The sequence below is a fragment of the Onychostruthus taczanowskii genome, unplaced genomic scaffold (assembly GCF_017590055.1).
Source record: "Onychostruthus taczanowskii isolate IOZ18803 unplaced genomic scaffold, ASM1759005v1 scaffold16, whole genome shotgun sequence".
Taxonomy (NCBI): domain Eukaryota; kingdom Metazoa; phylum Chordata; class Aves; order Passeriformes; family Passeridae; genus Onychostruthus; species Onychostruthus taczanowskii.
This window is the reverse complement of record NW_024498795.1, coordinates 10,158,621-10,180,512: the sequence shown is the minus strand read 5'-3', so window position 1 is coordinate 10,180,512 and position 21,892 is coordinate 10,158,621. Positions and strand designations below refer to the sequence as shown.

The window sequence follows — 21,892 nt, the reverse complement described above, 5'->3', positions numbered from 1 at the left end:
TATTACATATATCTAACAATTCTAAAAATTTATCTCATACATAACATGAAATACTTGACATATTGATCTCATACATAACATGAAATATGAGATGAGGCTCAAATTTCAAATACAAATTCATTTTATCACCATCTTGCACCTGTGACTTGTTTCTGTGTTCATCATTGGGGCTTCACTTCAATTTGTTCATTGCAAGAGAGAATCCATACCAAGGTACCCTATTCAGAAAAACCCTAAAGCACACTTTCTACGAAATCAATAGGCATTACTTCCTAGGGTAGATAGCTTAACTTAAGACCAAAGAAATTCACCAAAATTCTGCTTAAGAGTTTAAATTGGCATGGAATCTGACCAAATCACTATTTTAATCTTCAGGATACTAGTATATATAATGGGCTAGCAGGAAAATAAAACTTTCATGAAAAACCTTAAGTCATTTTATATTTAAAAAAAGCCCTGAAGGGGGATGTGATCCAGCTTTGCCAGTACTGTAACAAATCACTCTCAAACTAGAAATTTACAGAAGACTGACTGTCAGTCAGTCCTGCTCATTCTTCCATTCACACAAAGTCATCACCTTCACATCCTACACATTAATGGGATCTTTAGAGTATTCCCCCTTGAGTAACTCACAAAAGGTATCAGTGAAGCAGCTATTTCCAGTGCAATGAATACACAGCTGTGTGACAAGTGTCTATAACCTGGCAGTGCTGGTGTGATGACCTTTCACAAAGCACTGACAAAGCAAACACTCATCTTTGGGAAAATCCCCAATGTGTAGCCTTTATTCTATATTTTGGCTAATTATTGGCTTTTCTGTCTAAATATAACATCAGAATTACTGAAGTTACAAGGGTCTGTTTCTCTCCAAATGCTACACCACCATTTAAAAATGAAAATATCCATTAAGGGACACAGAAATAATAAAATAAAATCTGTTGAAACACCATTACTTTGAACTGTTTAATTTAGTAAAGGACAGAAATCCCAACATTTTCATTTTATAGACATGCAGTATTAGAAAATCGTCCTATTTCTCCTGCTTAGTACAGAGGCATGGTACATAAAATACGTTAGCTGTTTAATTTCTTAACATGACACTATCTTAACACTTAAGTTACTTCACACAGTAGGAGGACTCAGCTGGCAGAATAACAAGCTTCCTGCTTGCTACACAGTTCTTTTCTGACAGGCTTTTAACAATTAGTTCAGCAGTTTCCCAGTGGGATACAAGTCCAAACAACTGAGTTTTATCCAACTCTGAAGGAGAATTCCTTATTTAACCACCATCTTACATGTATTTTTACAGTGAAAGAAGTTGACTGCAAACCTTATGCCCCTTCTGAGCAGCTGAAAATAAGGAGTGAAAAATAAGTATCTGTAGCTGTTGTACTGTACTGTTAGAGCATCCTCTGCATGAAATCCCATTTTTCATCTGCCTGCAACATTTGACTCCCGTCTTTTGAAGGAAAACAAATAGCATAAAAAGGCACTATGCCTGTTCTATATGAGAATTACTTCTTCAGGTAAGTACTGTGGGAAAGTGCCCACTGCACTCGAAGTATAACAGGGTTTGCAACTCAATTTTTTTGTCACTAACAAGGTGTTTGAAACTGCTTTAAGTATCAATTCCTCACTATTAAAAACAATTTTTACAACAATATACAGGTGCACAGTGACAAAATAAATTTATTTTTTAAGGAAGAAGAAGGTGATGTAAGTATGGTGAAGGAACATACGTAAGATTTTAGATGGATGATGATGATTAGGTATGAAATGGAGTGAAGGTATTGCAATTACAGTCAAAAGGGTTCACATTCAGGGAATCCCTGAAGAATGGTGTGGTCATCAGATGTGGGAGATTCTGTTGACATCAGCATCACTTCTGCTTGGCACCAGAAATAGTTTTAAAAGCTTGCTGCACTAACATATTAGATTATCATTGAAGGTATGAGTTGAAACAAAGGCTTATACCTGCTGAAAGAGAACAAATTAATTTTAAGTAGAAAAATATCAACTGAACACAAAGACTGAACTGTTACAGCATACATTGAAATAAATACACAATTATAGTGGTATGCTGTGCTTAAATTAACTTCAAGCACAAATTTAAAAGATGATCAATTTTAATCAAATCTGACTTGCTACTCACAAGTATGATACAACTTGCCCTGCCACAAGACTAAGCACAAAAGACACTGAAGAAAACACATGAGCCTCAAGCCAAGAGGCACACAAGGAATGACCAGAACAATCTCCTTCGAGTCAGAGGCACTGAACAATTCTGGCTGCTAGCTAGCAAAATCCCAAAGGTTAGATAAAATCAGAGAGAATAAAATAGCACCTAAGGAAAACTGACAAAAAACCCCTGAGATCACATCTCATCAAGAAGAAAAACTGTAACAAAGTAGTTTTCTTTTCATGTGCCTACACATGGAATATCAGCATACCCAAACAGAACTCTGATCTTCTATAACTCCTAAAGTACCCTGAAAAAATGCATCTGAAGAAAACAGATTACTTGCATTTAAGCATGCATCTGGCATCTTTTGCATGTATCACTTCAAATGCCAAAATAATAACATTATTTTTTCCATTCAATGCTAAAAAGTAAAGCAGAAGCTACATAGTGGATGCAAGCTACCAGAGATGACAGTAACATCTGGAGTTTCCAAGTAAGACAGACATGCACTTTCAAAATACAATTTTCCACCTTGCATGTTCTTGACAGATAAAAACTACACAGGAAACTGCTTTGAATTTCTATTACTGGAGCGCTGGCCCAGTCAACATATGGCAGGAAGAGCTCATCATAGACATTCAGCTGAGCACATCACCTCACAAATTTAAGGCATTTAGAACACAGGCCCTAAAACCGGCAATCTAAATGTTCTAGCCCAGGCTTTCATGCACATCAACAGCTGAATCCAACAATTACCAGGGCTAGATGTGATACTGCGGTCACTGAAGTATTATGGACTGCTGTAAGCCTGCTTGAGGAAAAGGCAAGCTAGAACACCTCAGTTTCCTGTATCCATGAAAAGTTTCTTCCAATTGTATTACACACATGGAAACAAAAAGTCACATTATCAGGGTTCTAAGAGAGTAACTTCATTCAGTAGTCAGATGCTCCAGATCCCTTACTGCTGAAAGATCTGCAAACACTATACCTAATTACAAAGATAAGCCTTAACGTTTAAATTCCAAATATTTGAACTCCATCTATAATATTTTCAAAGTTTTAACCGTGCAGCCACACAGTTTTTTGAAGAGTGTGTTGACTATACCCTTCATAAGACAGATAACTATCAGCTATTGTTCCAAGGCAGTTAATGAACAGACAAGTCAAGATTAAGGTAGCTACAGCACGGTGAAGATGACCTACTTTTATTACTGTTCTGTGAAAACAGCTTCTGCTGTACCCACACATTCAGGTCAGCTTAACAGTAAGAGAATGTACTGACTGGGAAGAGCATCCTTTCTCAGTCACATCAACACACATGCTCTAATTGATGGATTATCAAGCACGGCCACTCCATTTTTTCTTTTAACCCTGTACATAGAGGACATACAAGCCACATCCCACAAAAATATTGGTCTTCTAACTACAGTTTAAGACCTGAGGCACTTCAACATGTCATTTTGCTTTAAATAATAGAAGATGCATTGGCTTTTTCAATCAAGTGGTTCTTGCACTTCATGGTTATTACAATTTTATCCAGCACTTTTACCTGTTCCTTGATGTCTTGCAACTGTTGCTGCAGCTTCTGTACATCTGCATTGACATTAGTGTTGTCTTTGTCCTTCTGCAAAACTGGAATGTTTCCACTTGCTGTAACATTAAAAGAAAATAAAGATAAGTGATTATGCAGCAATCTAATGAACAAGGAATAATTATTCCAGTGTCACAGCTACAACTTTTCAATTATCTGAAAAATATGTTAGTCAACCGTCTTTGATAATCTAACTAAATTCACTACACCATCACTGCAGCTCAACAAAGAACTTCTTTGGGTCCTTCTTTGAGTTTAATAGCAACACTTCTTTGACAAGTATTTTCATAATAATGATGCTTGTTGTCCCTTAATGTTCTCAGATTTCTTATTTGTCAGCAAAGTTCCTGACATAAATATTTTTGCGTATGTTTAAGAAAAAAAAGCCAAACTCCTTCACATGGAAATTACTTTTTTATCTACAGAGATGATTCTATTTGGTGTTCAAAATTGCCCAAGTGTCTTGGAAGCAGTTAATTTAAAATTTGAACAAGCTCAGATTAATACTCCTGTATTTGACTGGTCTGGGAAGCAATATTATTATACCAAAGAAAAATTGCCAAGTCTTGAATTTCCAGTGTGAGTATGGAAAACCTGATTTTAATGACTATTTTTATATTTATCTATTTCAGAACATGATGACAATATTAATATTCCAATTCTCATAAATTCAACTGAAATGCTGTGCACCAAATAGACACACACAGAGCAAATACAAATAATTCATAGAAATTACTCAAGTCACAACAAGTGTTTTTCAAGTTCAAAAATTAGTCAAAGGAGGAGATGTAAAACTAGACATTCTCTCAGAAAAGCTGTTGTACCTAGATACAAAATACTTACCATTACTTCAGAGTATTAGAGATAAAAAAAAATAAAATTATTTGCTCATTTGCACAATCACAGTAAATCTTCAGCTTTTACTTCTTAGGGTATTAGTAAGTGGCCAAGTCATCACATGTTTTGGATTCTACTCCAAATGCCAGAAGCAACTCTCCAGTGTAATTAATGACCGGTGGTGTTACCACATTTGCTGCTGCTGATGCAGAAAGTAGTGCAAACAGCAAAGGGATACCTGGGTTAGCACTGCTTTCATCAGCTTTTCTTCAGATAGCAGAGAAGTATTTAAGAGAATGAGAATAGGTTGGTGGAGGAACATGAAAGAGTATGGGCTCTGGAGTCACTCACAAATATCATCACTGGTATCTTCTGTACCTTTCCCTCCGCAGCACATTATGAAAGGCACTCTTCGCTCAACCACTGCCCGACACTGTACACATTTCTTCATCAAGCTTGCACAATCTGCAGGAGCAGAGAAATAAATCAACTCTGAATCTTCCCACTTCGTTTTTCTTTTTTGCTATCCATGGGTTTGTTTATTCAGAGTACCTATACAGCAATGACTTAACAGATGCTTATAATACAAAGAACTACATGAGTTTATCTTCACATAATTTTCTGCAAATCACACCTCAACAATGTACTGCTTGGGATTCAAAGTAAATCTATTCTCTATCTCCTTTTAAGATATTTCAAGTGAACAGGTTCCTCTTTCTCCATATGGATGTTTAGTCCACAACAATTACAGAAGTTAAAAGGCAATCACACATTTGAGACCAGAACTTCCAAGAATGTCCCGGCTATCTGCTTTTTACTTTAGAACAAAGGATCTCGCTGTCCAAATGCTCCAGGGGCAAAGAGATGCAGCTCTTTACCCTTGAGTAAACCTACATCTTTTCATATAATTCTAGAAAGGGGGCTGTAATTTTTCAACTAAAGGCAAGTTATTGTCTCATAAATGCTAAAAGGTTACTGTGAATCAAGAGAGTGGGTCCTACAAAACATACAAATTTGAAGACTCTCTCATCCTGCTTGAACAAGATGGCCAGAAAAAAATCTGGAAAGAAATAATCTACAACTGTTAAACCTTCTGCTGTCCTTGTTACAGCTTAGACTTGGTAACGTGTACTGCGCTGCTGAAACCCTTCACCACAGTAATCAATCTTTTTGTTGTCTTCTTTCCTGGGAAACGATTCAAAACAACTTCTCTCATCATCTTTCAACTGCAGACAATGAAAGAGTCCAGATCAGGCTAACTATAGTCAGTGGTTTGATGTCAGCTGCCTCAGCCAGAACAGAGGATGAAATCGGACTTCTTTAGCAAGTCCAAGTAAGCAGTTACTCATGGGAACGATTACTTTCCCTCTTGTGTAGACCCTAATCAATAAAGACTGCTCTTCTCTAGGGAAATGAGCCTTCAACAAAACCCTGAAATGTCTGGAGAAAAGGTGATAGCTCCATTCTCATCTACATATACTCAAAACCAAAAAATTTCAAGAGCTTGCCTACCTATTTTACCATTACACAAGATAAATCAAAATGAACCATAACTGGTGCTCTTTGCAAAGATATATGATGTGACTTTTGGGGCAAAGTACACCCTTGTGCAAATCTGTAGATTAGTAATGAAGCATACTAAGTATTTATTGATGATATTTTTTAAAACACCATTTGCATATCTGAATACCTTGAAAAAGCTGCAACAAAACAACAAAATTAATTCTAATTACTACCAAGCGTTAATGATATACAGTAGGCTTCTATAATGTGAGAAAGCCTACTCACAGTTAAATAATTCAGATGAAAGAGCACACACTTTCTAAATATTTGAAAATCTCCACTTTGTCCTCCGATTACCAGCATGACAAATAATGCCAAAATTCTGAAAATCACACCAGACTACCAAGTAAATCAAACCTGAAATCAGATTACTGATTTCAAATTACAAATCAGAATTGTCACGGTTGAGAAGGACACATGACATACAAACACACACACACGTGCACACTTGCTAATGGTTTTAGCAGTCTGATTAAAAACATTCTGTTTCACAATTACTTCCAAAAGAGGTTTTGTAAAGCTACTTACTCTCACAGGCACACATATGACCACAAGGCTGGAAGAGCACTGCTGCCTTTTTGTCTGAGCATACGACGCATTCTTCAATCTGTAAAGACAACACACACACACTTGAGCAAAGTGCATCTCCTGTTCTCTACATTAATTTGCAAGGTACATGGGCGTCAATAATCTTCATCTAGTAGGGTTTTAAACTAATTCAGCATCTCAAAATGCAACTTAAATGAGTTATCACACTAACTTCTAAGAACAGGTATTTGCCGGCAATTTTTACACATTCAGTACAATGACAGGCACAGAGAAGCATTTAGACACCATAAATTTCTTTTTCTTTTTTCTCCTTTATTCCATCACAGACATTTAAATCAGGGTTGATCAGTCTGAAGAAAAGAGTCTCCAGGAAGATGTTATTACAGCCTTTCTGTACTCAAAGGGGCCTTATAACAAAGATGGGAACAAATTCTTTTGCTGGTCCTGTTGCAATAGTACAGGGAGTAATAGTTTTAGACTAAAAGAAAGCCAATTTGCTAAAAAAAAGAAATTTTTTATGATGAGGGTCATGAAACACTGGAATGGGTTACCCAGAGTGGTGGTAGATGATCCACCCCTGGATACATTCACAGTCAGGCTGGACAGGGCTCTGAGCAACATGATCTCATTGAAGATGTCCCTGCTCATTCCATGGTATTAGATGTCGGTCACATTACTGATTTTAAAGGCCCCTTCCAACATTATATGATCCTAAGAAATTCACTTAAAAGGTACTTTTACAGAAATATTTTAATATTCTGGATCAGGGTTTCTCAAGTCCTTTTGCATGACAGCTCTATATAGGACGGAATCATCAAATGGTATGGGTTGGAAAGGACCTTAGAGATCCTCCAGTTCCAACCCTTGCCATGGGCAGGGACACCTTCTACTAGATGAGGTTACTCAGGGCCCCATCCAACCTGGCCTTGAACACTGCCAGGAATGGGGCATATACAGTATGATCATAGACACCACATACAATTCCATTTATACTGGCCTGGACCACCTCTTCCAGTTCATAGAACTGTTCTCCTGATTCATTCATTTCTTAGCCTTGCAGATATTACTGTAAGTTTTTATACAGAAAAGTATAAGAGAAGTATTGACCAGATATTCCAATCTCTCAAACCAATTCAGCAAAAGAAATCAAAGGAAGGCTATCCACAAAGCTTAGCTTTTACCTGGGAAAGCTGATTTCCATAGATTAGCTTCTTTAGATGGATGAGTAGGGGCAGAACCCTCACTTTGCTGCTCCAAATCACTCAGTGGCAGAACCCTTTCACTGACTATAAGGACTTCTAGAGAAAAGGAGCTCCCTCTATGTTAACACTTGGCTTTTGAACATACACAATGCAGAACAGCGAACAGTATAAGGAGAATAAAAGAGTGAGTAGTAAAAACAGTGCAACCTTATATTTACAATTCTTAGGCTTGCTCTGAGATGGAGGAAAAAACAACATACTACAGAAGCAGACTAATCAAATGTGTTTGGAAAAACTAAAAAAAATCCCCAAAAAATGAACAGTTTGGTTTCCAAAAAGAAACCAACCAAAGAAACCCCCAAAAAACCTAAAGCCAATCTAAAACCAAACATAAATCCAGGTGCAGAACATGACTTATTTTTTTGTAACAGCTAAAAAAAACCAGGACAAGAGTTGGTGATTACAAAGAATAAAATAACACTCAAACAGAAAAGTAATGGGAAGGTATCCATAGAGTCAAAACTACTTGTGAGTAACCGTTTGAGAAACCTTGGTGTCGGAATAGGGACTAGTTGATTCTCTGAAGGAAAAAGACAGTATAATGAAACTCATGTTTCCAAAGAAAAACAACGTGAAGGCTGAAAGTAATTATTAACTACACAAACAAGCACATATTAACTCAGTTTACAGGCAAATCATCTTTCAAACAGCCCTAAGGAATAGAAGAACTCAATATTACTGAGGGAAATTATACTTCAGAAAAAGCAGCAATTTATCTTAACATGAAGAAAAGATACCAGGGCAGAGGGGAAATAGTCTATTTCAATAAAGCATCCTCAGGTGACTGTATTAGGAACTCTGAGGGCTTGAACAATAAAGACGTTGCAAGGCAGGGAAAGGTAGGCATGACAGGCAAACAGAAAAGAGCAAGCTATCATTATGACGCAAAATTAATTCTATCCAGTGAGGCACGTGTAAGGCATAATACTGCGTAAAAGAAGATGTATATCTCTTTTTCCCTTTTTTACACTTTTCCATTATAAAAGAAAGAGAACCAATAAATTTCAGATGTTTTTATTTACCTTTGTCCTAGACTGAACTTGTTCTTTACAGATGAGGCATTTTTTCACCCGTGGTGAGCACAAAGAGCACGTGGCAATGTGGCCACACGGGCCAAACAGAGTGTCTCTCTTCATGTCTGAACACACCATACATTCTTCTAAGGTTTCAGAATCATTGTTGATCATGGATGGACTTCGGGAACCAACCTGGCCACTACAAAGAAACCTTGCAGTCAAGCTTTTAATAAGTAAAAAAACCCACTCAATTTAAAACGCGTATCAACTGGCTGCTTATATACTCCTATGCACTCAAGCATCAATGTATGATCGATCATACAGCGATCTGAACTGCCTTCTCCAAGAAGTACAGTTGACACTGCAGTGCAAGGTTACAGTCGAATAAGGCATTGTACAGAAACAGGACGCACAAGTCAGGACATCGTGCTGTGAACGCAAAACGTCCCTCCCTCTCGTCCTAAGAGCCTGCTTTCCTAACGGAGCCGTGCCCTGCGAAGGGCAGACGCAGCCCGCGGGCCTGCCCGTCCGCACTCCCGGCAGGGCCGGAGCTCCGCGCTGCGCCGGCCCGCAGAGGGCGCGCGCGCCCAGCTCCCGCCACGGGCTGGGGCCGGCACGCACGGACACACGGACACGGACACACACAGACTGCGAAAGGAGACTAGCGCCTCACTCTTTACCAGGGCAACATCAATAACAACAGCCTCTCTGTCACATTTTAAGAGTACAGTTTTGATTTCCATACAGGAATTAAAGATGAGAATCATTTGCGGCAATGGGCGGAACGTAACTAGGACGAGGTGAATCCTCTGATACTGCGTGGACCTGATAACATGGTATTTCACTGAAACTGTAATTCCTAAAGACATCAGACCTACCCCCGCTTTCTCTTTTCACAGACTCATACGGTTGTTCAGATTAATAGGCACACAGGTGACCATCCCAAAGCAGCAACAACAGTGAATTCATATTAGTTCATACCAGGCTTTGCCCATTTCAGTTATTAAAAGTTGTACGGACAGATTTCACAACTTTCCAGGCCAACCTGTTTGTAATGCTTAGTTATTCTTCCAGGGATTTTCCCCCAACTGCCTCATGAAGTTCTACCAATCCCCTCCTGAAGATTGTCACCTTCCCATTCTCCTGTCTCCCATGTTAATATGCATTAAAAACCTCTAAGACTTGGCTAAGTTTCAATTAATGTATTTGTGAATAGCATTCAGTGTACCATAAAATCCTAAAGAATTAAAAGTAGAAAAAAAAAACCCAAAAAAACCCCACACACAAAAAGCCCATCAAACCCTCAGATCTGTATGTTTTAATTAGATATTGCTTATTAAAGGCTCAACATAAAAAAAAAAAAAAAAATCAGTTAATCTGTGGAAAGCAGACATTTGGAAACTGTTTGTTTTATGAACATACAAACCTGACTTTTTCTTTGTGACATTTAGCCAATGCTTTGCAGAGACTTGGATCAGGGCAGAGATCGAGAGGGGACTGACCCTTCTTGTTACGAATGCCGAGGTCAGCCCCATTGGCTGCCAGGAAGCAGGCAATAGATGCAGCACTCTTCTTTTCTGCTCCTTGAGTGCCAAGTCCCATTATTAACTGAAAGAAAACAAATATGTAAGCAAGAAAGACTCTCCAAACAGTTAAGAATAGTCTGGCTAAAGGAAAGCTACTTGACATGCACACATGCACATACACACAAATGTGTAATCCAAAGGAAGCGTCTCTAGAACTAAAATCAAAACAAATACTTCATTCTGAGTTAGCTATACTCAGCTTGCCTTTAAGGAACTAAAATTCAGCAAGGAATAGTCCTACTGAAGCACTCAATCTCCTGTACACCTATACTCACGTGTGAAGTGGCTGTCCTTCTATGTAAGCACTGTAAAGGGCAAAGTTCCAGTGGGTATATTCAGAGCACACTTCAGTATATACTCAAATTGCTCAATTCAGACAAAATGCTATCACCACACTTGCGCTGAAATCACAGCTGAGCAGAGAAGTGAATGCGCACCTACTTTTAGTTCAGCAAATAAAGTACCTGCCCAAGAAAGTAACTGAATTTCCGTCTTTCTCAGCCTGGATGGATTAAAACCTGCTCACCGTCCCTATCTAATCACATAATGCTGCTCTGCCCTTTTACAGCTATTACTGTATCCTTGTGTTACCACAGGGTCAGCTAGAAACACTAAGAAGGCTCACTGCCACAGCCCAGCAAGGAGTGGATTCCCCAGAGCATTCTGGGCTCCCAACATCTTTTTGTATTAAAGCTTGATCAGATGAAATGCACTAAGTATAACATAAGACTACAGAACTGCTGGCATCACTAAGAATCCCTCAGCAAACTACACTACACCGTATTCAAAGGAAGTGCTTTGGCAAAGCTAGGGCAGCTCCAACTCAAGGAAACCCAGTTGCTTAGGGGAGCATTTTTTTAAACCTCAGTCTATATGGTATGTTTTTTTTTTTAAATTAGAAGTTGTTATATCAATACGGAGCATTTTTTTAAACCTCAGTCTATATGGTATGTTTTTTTTAAAATTAGAAGTTGTTATATCAATATGTATCACTAAGGCTACAAGACTCTTGAAGGACACTTCATGAATTCAGATACTCCTCCTGCATTCTTCCTCATGATTAGGTAAGAACAGTACAGCTCCAAAGACTTTATACCAGGAAAAGCAGTAAGTTATGGAAACAAATTGCTTTGTGGCGTTCAGATAACAGAAAATTTTCATTTATCAACTGAGATCACTTTTCTGCACTTCAGTTACAGCACTGGCTGAAGCAAAGTAGAGATGTGCTCCAGCTTCAGCCCTGGTACTTTGGACTGTATTATAAATCCAGCCAAGGCAGCACAACACCCAGTGAATGTGACTGGCTCCCAGGTTGGCAGAGTCATTGTGGAACACTCATCCACATCAGTCACAAAACCCCTAGGTCCCAAAATGCCTCTGCATGCTGTACAACTTGAAAACACCAGGACAATGTTGCATCCTATGACATTTCTCAGGAAGCTTGCAACTTTTCAGGCACAAAGAATGAGACCACTACTAAGCAAGCCAGGCACAAAATATTCTCCATTATGTCTCAATGCCCAGTATGGCAGCAGCACACCTCTGGAGAGGGCTAGCCCTGAAACGCATCAACACAGGCCAGTCCCAGCCAATTCACCTGTGAGGGAGAAGTCTCAGTGCAAGCCACAAAACTGTATAAATATCATCTAAGTAATTGTAACTTTGAAGCAGTAAACACTTTCCATTCATCTATTTAAGATTTAGGCAGTAACATCACTTAAAAGCATTTTAAGGGTCAGAAAGACACCTTAAAGACACTTGTATATTAAAATAAATGACACAAAATGACCCTGGGAATAATAGAGTTATTTAGGATAAAAAGTGCTCTAGGCCAGAGCAGTGTAATAAAGCAATTCAAATGACTTTTTTGTGGTGGTGGAGACTATACTTCAGAAAATTTCTCCTCCTCTCAGCTGCACAATCACCACAATATTCTGGATGGAAAACTTAAAAATTATTTAAAGAAATGGGGCTCGCTGCTCATAGCACTTGAGCACAGAGATGTTTTTCAGAATGGTACCTAAAATGAGTAGGGCTTTGTGTACTATCAAGATTGCTCACTTCGTGCATTTTAAACAGTCTATCAAAAAATCAACTGGAGAAACCTGACAAAAATTGTTTTATGTAGAACATAAAATATCCTGACTTAGAAGGAATTCACAAGGATCATCAAGTTCAGCTCCTGCCCCTGCAAAGGACAGCCCCAAGATTCCAAGACCAGGCGCCTGAGATCATTGTAAAAAAGTTTTGTGAACTCTGGCAGGCTTGGTGGTGTGACCACTTCCCTGGGGAGCCTGTTCCAACAGGCATAATGTTGGCATTCAGAAGGAGCTACTAAAAAAACAAAAAACCCCACAATGGTAAAGAATTAATTCAATTTAGTTCCACTTGTTAATTAAGTGAATGATAATCAGTAAAAAGTATTGTTTCATATTTTAAACAGTGGTCAAAGTAAAAAGTAACAAATCATACAATTTCAACAAGTTGCTGTCCAACCAATTTGATCAAGTATGAAAAAACCCTAAAATTCTGCGAGCAAGAGTTTTCTTTTCAGTTTACTCAACTGAAACAAAAATAGAAATAATTATTTCTACTATGTATGTATGTACTACAAAGAGGCACCCTACAGACCTCAGTAGGTTGGAATCTCCAAGACAGCAGTCCAAAATTAATTAAAATTTAGCCAAGCAAAAATGAGCTCTAAAAACTAAATATTTACAGAGATGTGTTGCTATCACATTGCCTAACGAAATGTGACACATTTTGCAACCTTTAAAGAAATTAATGAAGAAGAATAAAAAATCTCTCAAAACAAAACCTCAAGTCATCACATTTACAAAAAGAAAAACTTACTGATTCCCAGGCAAAATTATTAATCTTGTATAGTATCCATCACCTGTATTTGCAATTCCACACAAGACAAATTCCCGACGTGTCCTTGTATAGCTTTAAAGGTCCAGATGCCTGCACATATTTTCACAGCTTCAATTCTGACTTTGTTGATACCCATTTTTGGGCCAAAGGCAGCTTAATATTTAAAACTGTTTAATGGTAAAATCTAGTTTACAGAGTTTTTACCTTACTGCCATTTCAATAAAGGTAGATAGGTACAGGTATTGTTGTCATTTTCTGTTTTTCACAAAAAGAAATTTTTAAGATAATTTGATTTGCTGATCATCTTAAAGCATTTTCAGCTATATTTACTCCATCTTTTACATTTCACATAAATAAAAACAAGCCAGTTTTCATCTCTTCTCTGCCAGAACTTATTCTTCTCCACTTAAACCTCCCAAATTTGTTAGTTGGGCAAAAATTTTCTCTGCAGCTAAACAAAGTACAAAGAAATGGCCAGTAGTTTGATCACGCTAATAAAGGAGAGGAAATATTGGTTGATCATGATTTTTTTAAACTTCAAAACATTTTTAGGTTATCAGAGACACAATGAGGGAATTTTTAAATTTGTTTCTCATATCTTTTGCCTGCTCTTTATCTTATTACTTCAATAGAAATTTTTTTTAAATTCCACTTTTTTAAACCAAGGATACTTGTCAAAGAAAACTAGAGACAACTTTAGTCTCTAAAATATAAAATCTCCCCAAAGAGAAGTTTAAAAGGTGATGGAAAAAAAACCTGTTTCTTCTGTTAAAACCCTCAAAACTCAAAATGCACAATTCTAGTTTCATTGTGGAGGCCATTAATAAAGCTGGGCAGAGAAACCAATTTACGAAATGCCGAATCTGAGGAAAAAAAATTCCCTTCCATTCATTTCACAGTTAAACACATGAACACAAAGTATTCTAGACAGCTCTCGTAGAGTCCATTTCAGATCACAGAAACAACTGAACTGTAACCACTCTTCTTGTCTCATTTAAAAGGATACATGCATTTTCTAACACATGCTTGTCATATTTCAAATCTCTTTCAAAGCTTTTTTCAGTGTATTTCAGTGAGATTCGGTAACCAATTTGAAAAAACAATTTGTACAGTGGAATTATTGCTTTGAACAAAGACTTTTTATAAAGTTGGTGTATTTGTTTTTTTCTTAATGAAATGCAAAAACAACAACAAAAAAATTTCTAATTTCAACCCTCAGTTAAAATTAGAAAAAACATTATACTGTTAACTAATGGTTCAGCGGATCTGATACACCATTATGTTGTGCATCTTTAATAGCTAAAAAAACCCCAAATCTCAGTCTGACTTGCTCCATAATTTTATTTCTCCTTTGTCTCTCAGGTAAACTGTAAACTTTGCCTCTATATATGGGGTTCACACAGCTTTTTGGGTGTGAGAGTTTCTTTTTTTCAGTAAAACATTTTGACTTTTATTACCTGGATGCTTTTTGACTACTTCCTTACTACAGCACAATTTCTGAAGTGAACTTTGTCAAAAATATCCATATCAATAAACATACAAAATTAAGGTTGCCTTGTTGTAACAGAACATACTTTCAGAAAGTTAGAGAAGCAACTAAAGTTACAAAGACATGCAAGATGCTGAATCACAGAAAACTACTTCAGTCTTATTCTGTACTGTAATACTGTTTAAGTTTCTTTTCAAAAAAGCTACTTTGATTTTTTGGCAGCCATACATGTTCACTACAGAAGATAAAATCGTAGAAATATTTTTGAGCTACATAACCCTCTTTCTTCAAACAAGGTAATGACTTCATGTGAAAAGCCACATGGAACAATATGATTTCTGCCTACACTTCAATTTAATGCAGAATGTCTACATAAACATATGCTGCCAAAACACAGTCCAACAGTACAGAAGTAGACAAAGAGACAAATACACAGGGGGAAAAAAAAGAATAAATAAATGTGTTTTATTTACTGTGTTCTTTGATGGCTCCCAAGCAGTATCTACCTTGCCCACATCTTGCATGTCTTGGAGCTGGCGGAGCTGTGACAGGGTGTGGTGTCTCAGGGCTTCATGCAGGGGAGTATCCCCATCTTTATCCTGAATATCCAATTTAGCACCTGCACGGACTAAGAGCTGAAAAGAGAGAGAACCCAAATTTAAAAAAAACCCAAAAACCAAAAAACACTCCCTTTTGGAATTAATTTCAGAAAATTATGGTTTAGGATTCTCGAGGAGGTTCAAAAGGGCTACTCCTATCTTACTACAATTCACAGTTGAATTAATTTAAATTTATTTTCCTTGCCTGGAGCTCAGCTCTCAACCAAAGCATTTATCTGTCTCAAATATCAAGCTTATTTCAGCAGAAGGCTAATGCTTGTGCTCTGAATGCTACAAAAGACAATTTTAGAGGATCCTTTCTACTTCCTTAGACTTTAATTCTTATAAGACAACCTACAAACAATGTAATTTATTACAGCAATATGTATAATACTTGAGATAGGCATATATTCTTTACTATTATGTTTCAATGACCTCAAAAATCACCACTTTCACATCATACTAAACTTTACAATTTAATTTACAGTGTCCTCACATTAGCTAAGTAGTTGAGCATGTACTTCTGTTTACCCTAATTCAGGAGAAGACATAAAAACCAATGACACTATTAAAAACGCTCAGAACACTTTGGAAAGTAATGAACTGTAAGACTTGTCTCTAAGGCTAATTTTAGACACCCGTTCCTGTTCACATGACACAAAATAAGCACAAGGCTGCACAGGCCCTCCTATTCCTATGGCCTTTGCATACAGCCCTTCCATAATTCAACCCACCAGAATTTCTTAAATACACTGTTGAAAAAAACAAAGCAACACATGCTGACAAAAAAAATACCAACTGCCCCTAAAAATTAAACCCCATCACTGTTGCCATTCAGAACCCTGTAGGCAGCAGCTGAGGTTTTAACTTCAGTTTTTGAGGTTCTGCTACTCTGCAAAATTGGGATTAGCAGTAGAGACAAAAGGCGTAATCTAAAACCAGGAAAATACAAAGAGGGATCTCCCTCTTAGGAACCCACAGGCTTGCAAGGAGTTTCAGTTTCTCAGAACCAAAGAACCTCAGACTTCAGAACAGGCTAAAAGGAATTCAAAGCCTAATTTTCAAGGAAGTATCTGCCTGCAATTATTTGCAGCTTATTATTTTCCCCAACCTTCTCTTCCACAAGTGAAACCAAGAAAACCAGCTAATAGTTCACACAGTCTAGTCTCAACTTCTTACACTCTCTAAATGGATTTACTCTGGACCAATTTATTTTCTCATATTCATATCTTGTGTCTGCCACTCGCTCTTTACTGCTTTGAGCTTCTCCTGGAATCCTTGACTACCACAGAACTTCAGAGTCTTTGCAGAAGTTTAAGAAAAATAATTAAAAAAAAAAAAAAAGGCAAACCACTGCCCTTTGTCATGGCAGTAGGACTTCTAAAAGAACCATGCTACCTTTGACCACTATTCCACAAATGCCTGAGGGTACAAACCCAGCCCTGGAAGGTATCCAATAGGAATTAGTTCTGAAATATGGAGCCAACATGTTCTTTGCATGGCTACATGAGCTATTTTAGGACTTCTTAAAGTTAATCCAGTTCTGAAAAAACGGATACTCTACAGGGTCATTCACTTAAACGTTCTCAGCTATAAGCATGTCAGTGAAACACACATGCTATTTCTTCTACATGCCTACCTTCCTGCTCTTCTGCTACATTCATATTGTATTCCCAGGTACTGTGTAAATTCCAGAAGGGCACAAGAGTTCACCAAACACAGCTGCCAAATAGCTTGCAGGATGCAAGTGACACTGACTCTAGGAAATCATTCTTCTGGTAGCAAGCAGTTCCAGATATAGGGCCGTATCACATGTTTCACTGTAATGGGATCACACCCATCAGCCCTCAGAGAGGGAGAAACTTTATGGCTAAATAATGCTTAACAGAACACAGGTCTGCATAGGGGGGACAATTCTGTGTAGGCCTGAATAAGAGACAGTTTTCCATACAAGATGACTCTATAAAGAAAAAATATTACATCAAAGGCCAAGGCCAAGTTGATGTATTCACTCTGAGACCAGTGAGTGCTCTCTCTGAGCCTCAAAAGCCCACAGCAGCAAGGCAAAAAGTCACACAGGTCCTCTATGAGAGTCCACACAGGCCAGAAACAGCAAGCTATGCCAGACTCATCACACTTCCTGTGCTAGCAAAAAAGCTTTAAGTTGAAGCATTCACTTTTGCAACCATGCAAGCAAAAAACCAGGACAGCATTCCTTTCACCAATAGGGTACTACTGTTCACTGCTTATAGGTCTCCCAAGCTAAGAGCAGGGAATGTCAAACACTCAGAGAAAGAAAAGTAGTTTAGGTCATAAAAGATGTTTTGTGCTACAATTTGCAAAAGCTATGAGCAAGAACAATTACTCATACAGCAGGAGGCATCAGAAATGCTATTTGAAGATCCCCTTCCAGCACCACAAGATTCAGACAAGTAACAGCCAAACACATTCTTCCTTACTAAACAAGAAGGCATGCTGGAATTGGCAACCACACAGAGGAAACCATAATGTACATGTACAAAAATTTAGTATGCCTCAAGTGGCGTTCATATTGCTGACTGACCTTCTGTGCAAGCTGGCAGGCTTCTGAATTAAACAAAATCCAATCAAACAAACATGCAGTGACTATATGTTGTCAAATAATTTTTTAAATGTTCATGAAGTATTCATATTTTAACAGCCACCATCAGCTTCAGTCAAATGCCATTAACCATATGGCTTACTGCAAATCAGATACTTACCCTAACAATTTGTGTATGCTGTCGTTCAACAGCAAGATGAAGAGCAGTTTGCTGGTTAACATTCTGGATATCCAGGTTAGCATTGCCCTGCAAGATATTCAAAACATTACAGCATTATCACCCCAGCAATTTATCTGCAGACAAGGCAGTCCATTAGGACACTATGACCCTGAACACAATTCCTAGTTAGGGGATTTGAGAACAGAAGTGATTAAATACTTCAATTATTCACTGTACAGATGTTGATCTGTTGAATGAAACTAGGTATCCAATTTTTCAGTCCCTCTGCACCATTAGACCATTGTAACAATCTCAAAGGCAAATTTGACCTTTAAAGTTCAACACGTCCTTCCCTCCTCCACTGCTTCTGCATTGCGACTGCAGGCGTAAAGCAGCCAACTATTTTCACATCAGATGGTTAACCAAAGCATGACATTTAAATCCTTCTGAGAAAAGAGTCCTACCTGATGCACCAAAAGTTCAGCCACTTCCACATGATTATTAAGAGCTGCCAGATGTAAGGCAGTGTAACCATCATCTTTTTTCTCATCAACAATCCACGGTCGTGGTAACTTGGACAACAACACACGCATTGCGCTGAAAAAAATAAGCAGAGATGGCATAAACACTCCTACAACATATGCTGAATGACAACAGGAGAACAACATTAATTCTCAGAACTATGCAGTAGTGGCTAAAATAATTTTTATCTTTTTTTTCAAACAGAGAGAGTGGGTGAAAAGCTATACCAACAGTTTCAAAGCAGAATAATTTCATGTTCACTTTCTTCTCATTAAAGCACACAAACAAACTACACAATGCCTAGAACAGTGTGAGGATCAGGGTTTTTTTTTAGAAAAATGCTATCTAGCAGTAAAAATTACATTAAAGAAGCATTCAAACAAACTCTAAAATGTAGACAAAAGAATTTTCTCCCTCAAAATCTTTATAGCGTCCTTTACTTAAGTATTTATGACCAAGTTCCACTACATTAGATTTCTTTAAAATCATCACTTTATAAACTGATGCCATGGGCTGCAACAGTTAAAACTCAGTTTCTGAGAAAGAAAATGGAGGAAAATCTCTTAAGCACAGCCAAAATAAATGCTGAAACTGTGACGTGAATACTAGTGGGATAGTCTCTTAACATATAATGGTTGAGTATAACATACCATGGCAGTGTCTGGTAGTCAGGGGGTAGGGTGAAAGAAAAGCAACTGGATTACTACAAGTATTAAAGCAGACTAAAATCCATGAAGTCCAAAGTTAACCTTCAGTTAAGGATATTAACAATACAAGGATATTAACAATACAACACTAGATAAACAAATTGCTCAATCTTGTATTCTCTGAGAAATACAGTTTTCTTAAGCTTACATGTCTTCACTTAGCATTTGGAATACATAAGTTACCAAACTTAAACCCCTTATTGTCTTATCTTTATAAACAGCATATGCAGCTCCCTTATGACAGTTTTTAAAAGACAAACACAAAACCAGAAACTGCTACAATCCTGTGCCAAGAAACCTCTTCTGTCATCTGATGTTTCCCTACTGTTGAAGGAACATGATATCTACAGGAGAAACAGGGCTTCTACACAAAATTCAAACTTTTAAAATCCAAGTAATCCTTGCTAATGCAAGTGGAACCACTCAGTCACACAGTGCCTTGCAAGGCAGATAATCTATCTGAATTAAACAGCTCCTCATTAGAGTTCTGGTATCAAAAATGTGGGATCTCAATAATCCTCAGAAAAAGCCTCATAAATTGAACCTCTCAGCTTTTACTTAAAAATACCCTCATAAGGTATGAATTATGAAGGTTTGAATCCCAATTGATTCCAATCATCTGTTGCCTTGAACATCCACACTGAGGTGAAGTGCTATTCACTCCCAAGCTCTCTTTTAGAACAAGCCAGTGAGTTTCCTATAAAAAAAAACCTAAAAGCTGTGTCTGGGCACAGCCCACCCTAATAAGCCCTCCTTGAAAGAAGAGAAGTCTGTGAGGTAGACTACTGTACCAGTAAGGAAGTGCAATCCTTCCTACACACTGCTCAGATGCTCCCATAAAAGACTCTGCTTAATAAACATCTCCATGTTCACCTGCTACTCAATGCACAACATAAACCTCTGGTTTCACACTTATGCTGCAGCTGCCAGAATGGTGTATTAAGTGACACTTTTTTGTCCCGAAAATCAGAGGGTCTAAAGGAATCCCAACTAACCTACTGCGTTTTCAAGCCACAAGGTCATACAAACCCATAGGAAACCAACTGCTACATGGAGCATCCATAGCCAGGCTGTTCTGGATGTTTGTCCTCCTCAGAGTGGACAGAAGCCATTCTCAGCCTTTTAGGATTTTTTGTTTTCCTGGCAGATAGCTTTTCTCATTTCCTCACAGTCCAAATCACTTATAACACAGCAATAAAAGTCAACAACACTTAACAGATTGTACATTGCTCATTGTGAGCCACTGCTCAGCTTCTATTCATAACACCTTCTACAGATTTCTCAGGTTCTCGGAAGAAAAGACTAGAATCCTTCAGAAAAAAATGAACAATGGCAACATTACTTCATTGAGAGGTTCATTTATGCAGGGTTTTTCAAAATTAATGATATAATTTGGTAAAACTCAAGTTATCAAAGCTTTATGAAATGTGGCAAAATTAACCAGTATCAGTTGTACTGATAAACATAGTCTATTTTGTAATGCAATGATTCTGTATTTTCAAATCTTGGCACCATCAGAACTGTGTTTAGCTGCTTTAGGGGAGCATGTCTGGAGCACTATGGTTTGCTTGGTATCTGGGCACACCATCACACCAGCTCTTCAGAATGCTAGGCTGATACAATACAGTACCAACAGCACAACAAGCCTTCTACAGTGGCTTCCCACAGGGCATCATGTCATGTAAGCTCTTTATCCTCACCTGCCAGGCTCAGTGCTTCTAAAAACCTCATAAAGCTCTTTTCTACTTTGGATAGTCTAAAAAACACAATAAAAATTCCTGAAAATTCCCTATGACTGACAGAAGCAATATGACTGTGAGCAACCCGGAAAAGGTGGGGCAACAATAACCTAACAAAACAAACAAACAAACCACCAACACATTTTTCTTAAAACTGCAACTACAACTTGAGGAACACTATGGAAGGGCATCAATACTAATTATAGCCAGCATGTCTCCAAAGTAGCTCTAGTAATGAAACAAGAAACTGTCCTAACCAACTCAATGATATTTTGTATCCTTTTCTTCAGTAAGGAAATAAAAAAATTGCCAATTCTATAGATAAACAAAATCTACAGTACATTGACACACTTCATCAGATTCCTCAATACATAAATGTACTTGAGAAATACTACTAACATTTCTTTAATATACCTCATCTTTGAAACAAAAAGTAAGATACCAACTGACTCAGCATTTTGTATGCTGTGAAGAAAAATCACTCATCTTAATATTTGTGTGAATGTTATCCTTACCAGATCCTCTTGCAAATCTTTAGTTTGCTGTCTTACACCACAAAAATTTTTATCTGAGGTTTGACTGAAAAATATTTGGAGGTACCTTGCTTTCACAGAAATGAGATGCCTGTTAATATT

General features: G+C 37.7%; 1 protein-coding gene across 1 annotated transcript in view; it reads right to left on the bottom strand.

The window, feature by feature from the left end:
* Positions 1–21,892, bottom strand: part of MIB1 (MIB E3 ubiquitin protein ligase 1) — a 79,031-nt gene that overhangs the window by 7,456 nt on the left and 49,683 nt on the right. The window contains exons 13-20 of the mRNA XM_041399365.1: positions 18,754–18,886; positions 18,290–18,376; positions 15,423–15,584; positions 10,427–10,608; positions 9,007–9,199; positions 6,702–6,780; positions 4,962–5,075; positions 3,732–3,832 (exon numbers count right to left, since the gene is read on the bottom strand). Of these exons, the coding sequence (XP_041255299.1) occupies positions 3,732–3,832; positions 4,962–5,075; positions 6,702–6,780; positions 9,007–9,199; positions 10,427–10,608; positions 15,423–15,584; positions 18,290–18,376; positions 18,754–18,886 (1,051 nt within the window). The remainder of the gene's footprint in view (positions 1–3,731; positions 3,833–4,961; positions 5,076–6,701; positions 6,781–9,006; positions 9,200–10,426; positions 10,609–15,422; positions 15,585–18,289; positions 18,377–18,753; positions 18,887–21,892) is intronic.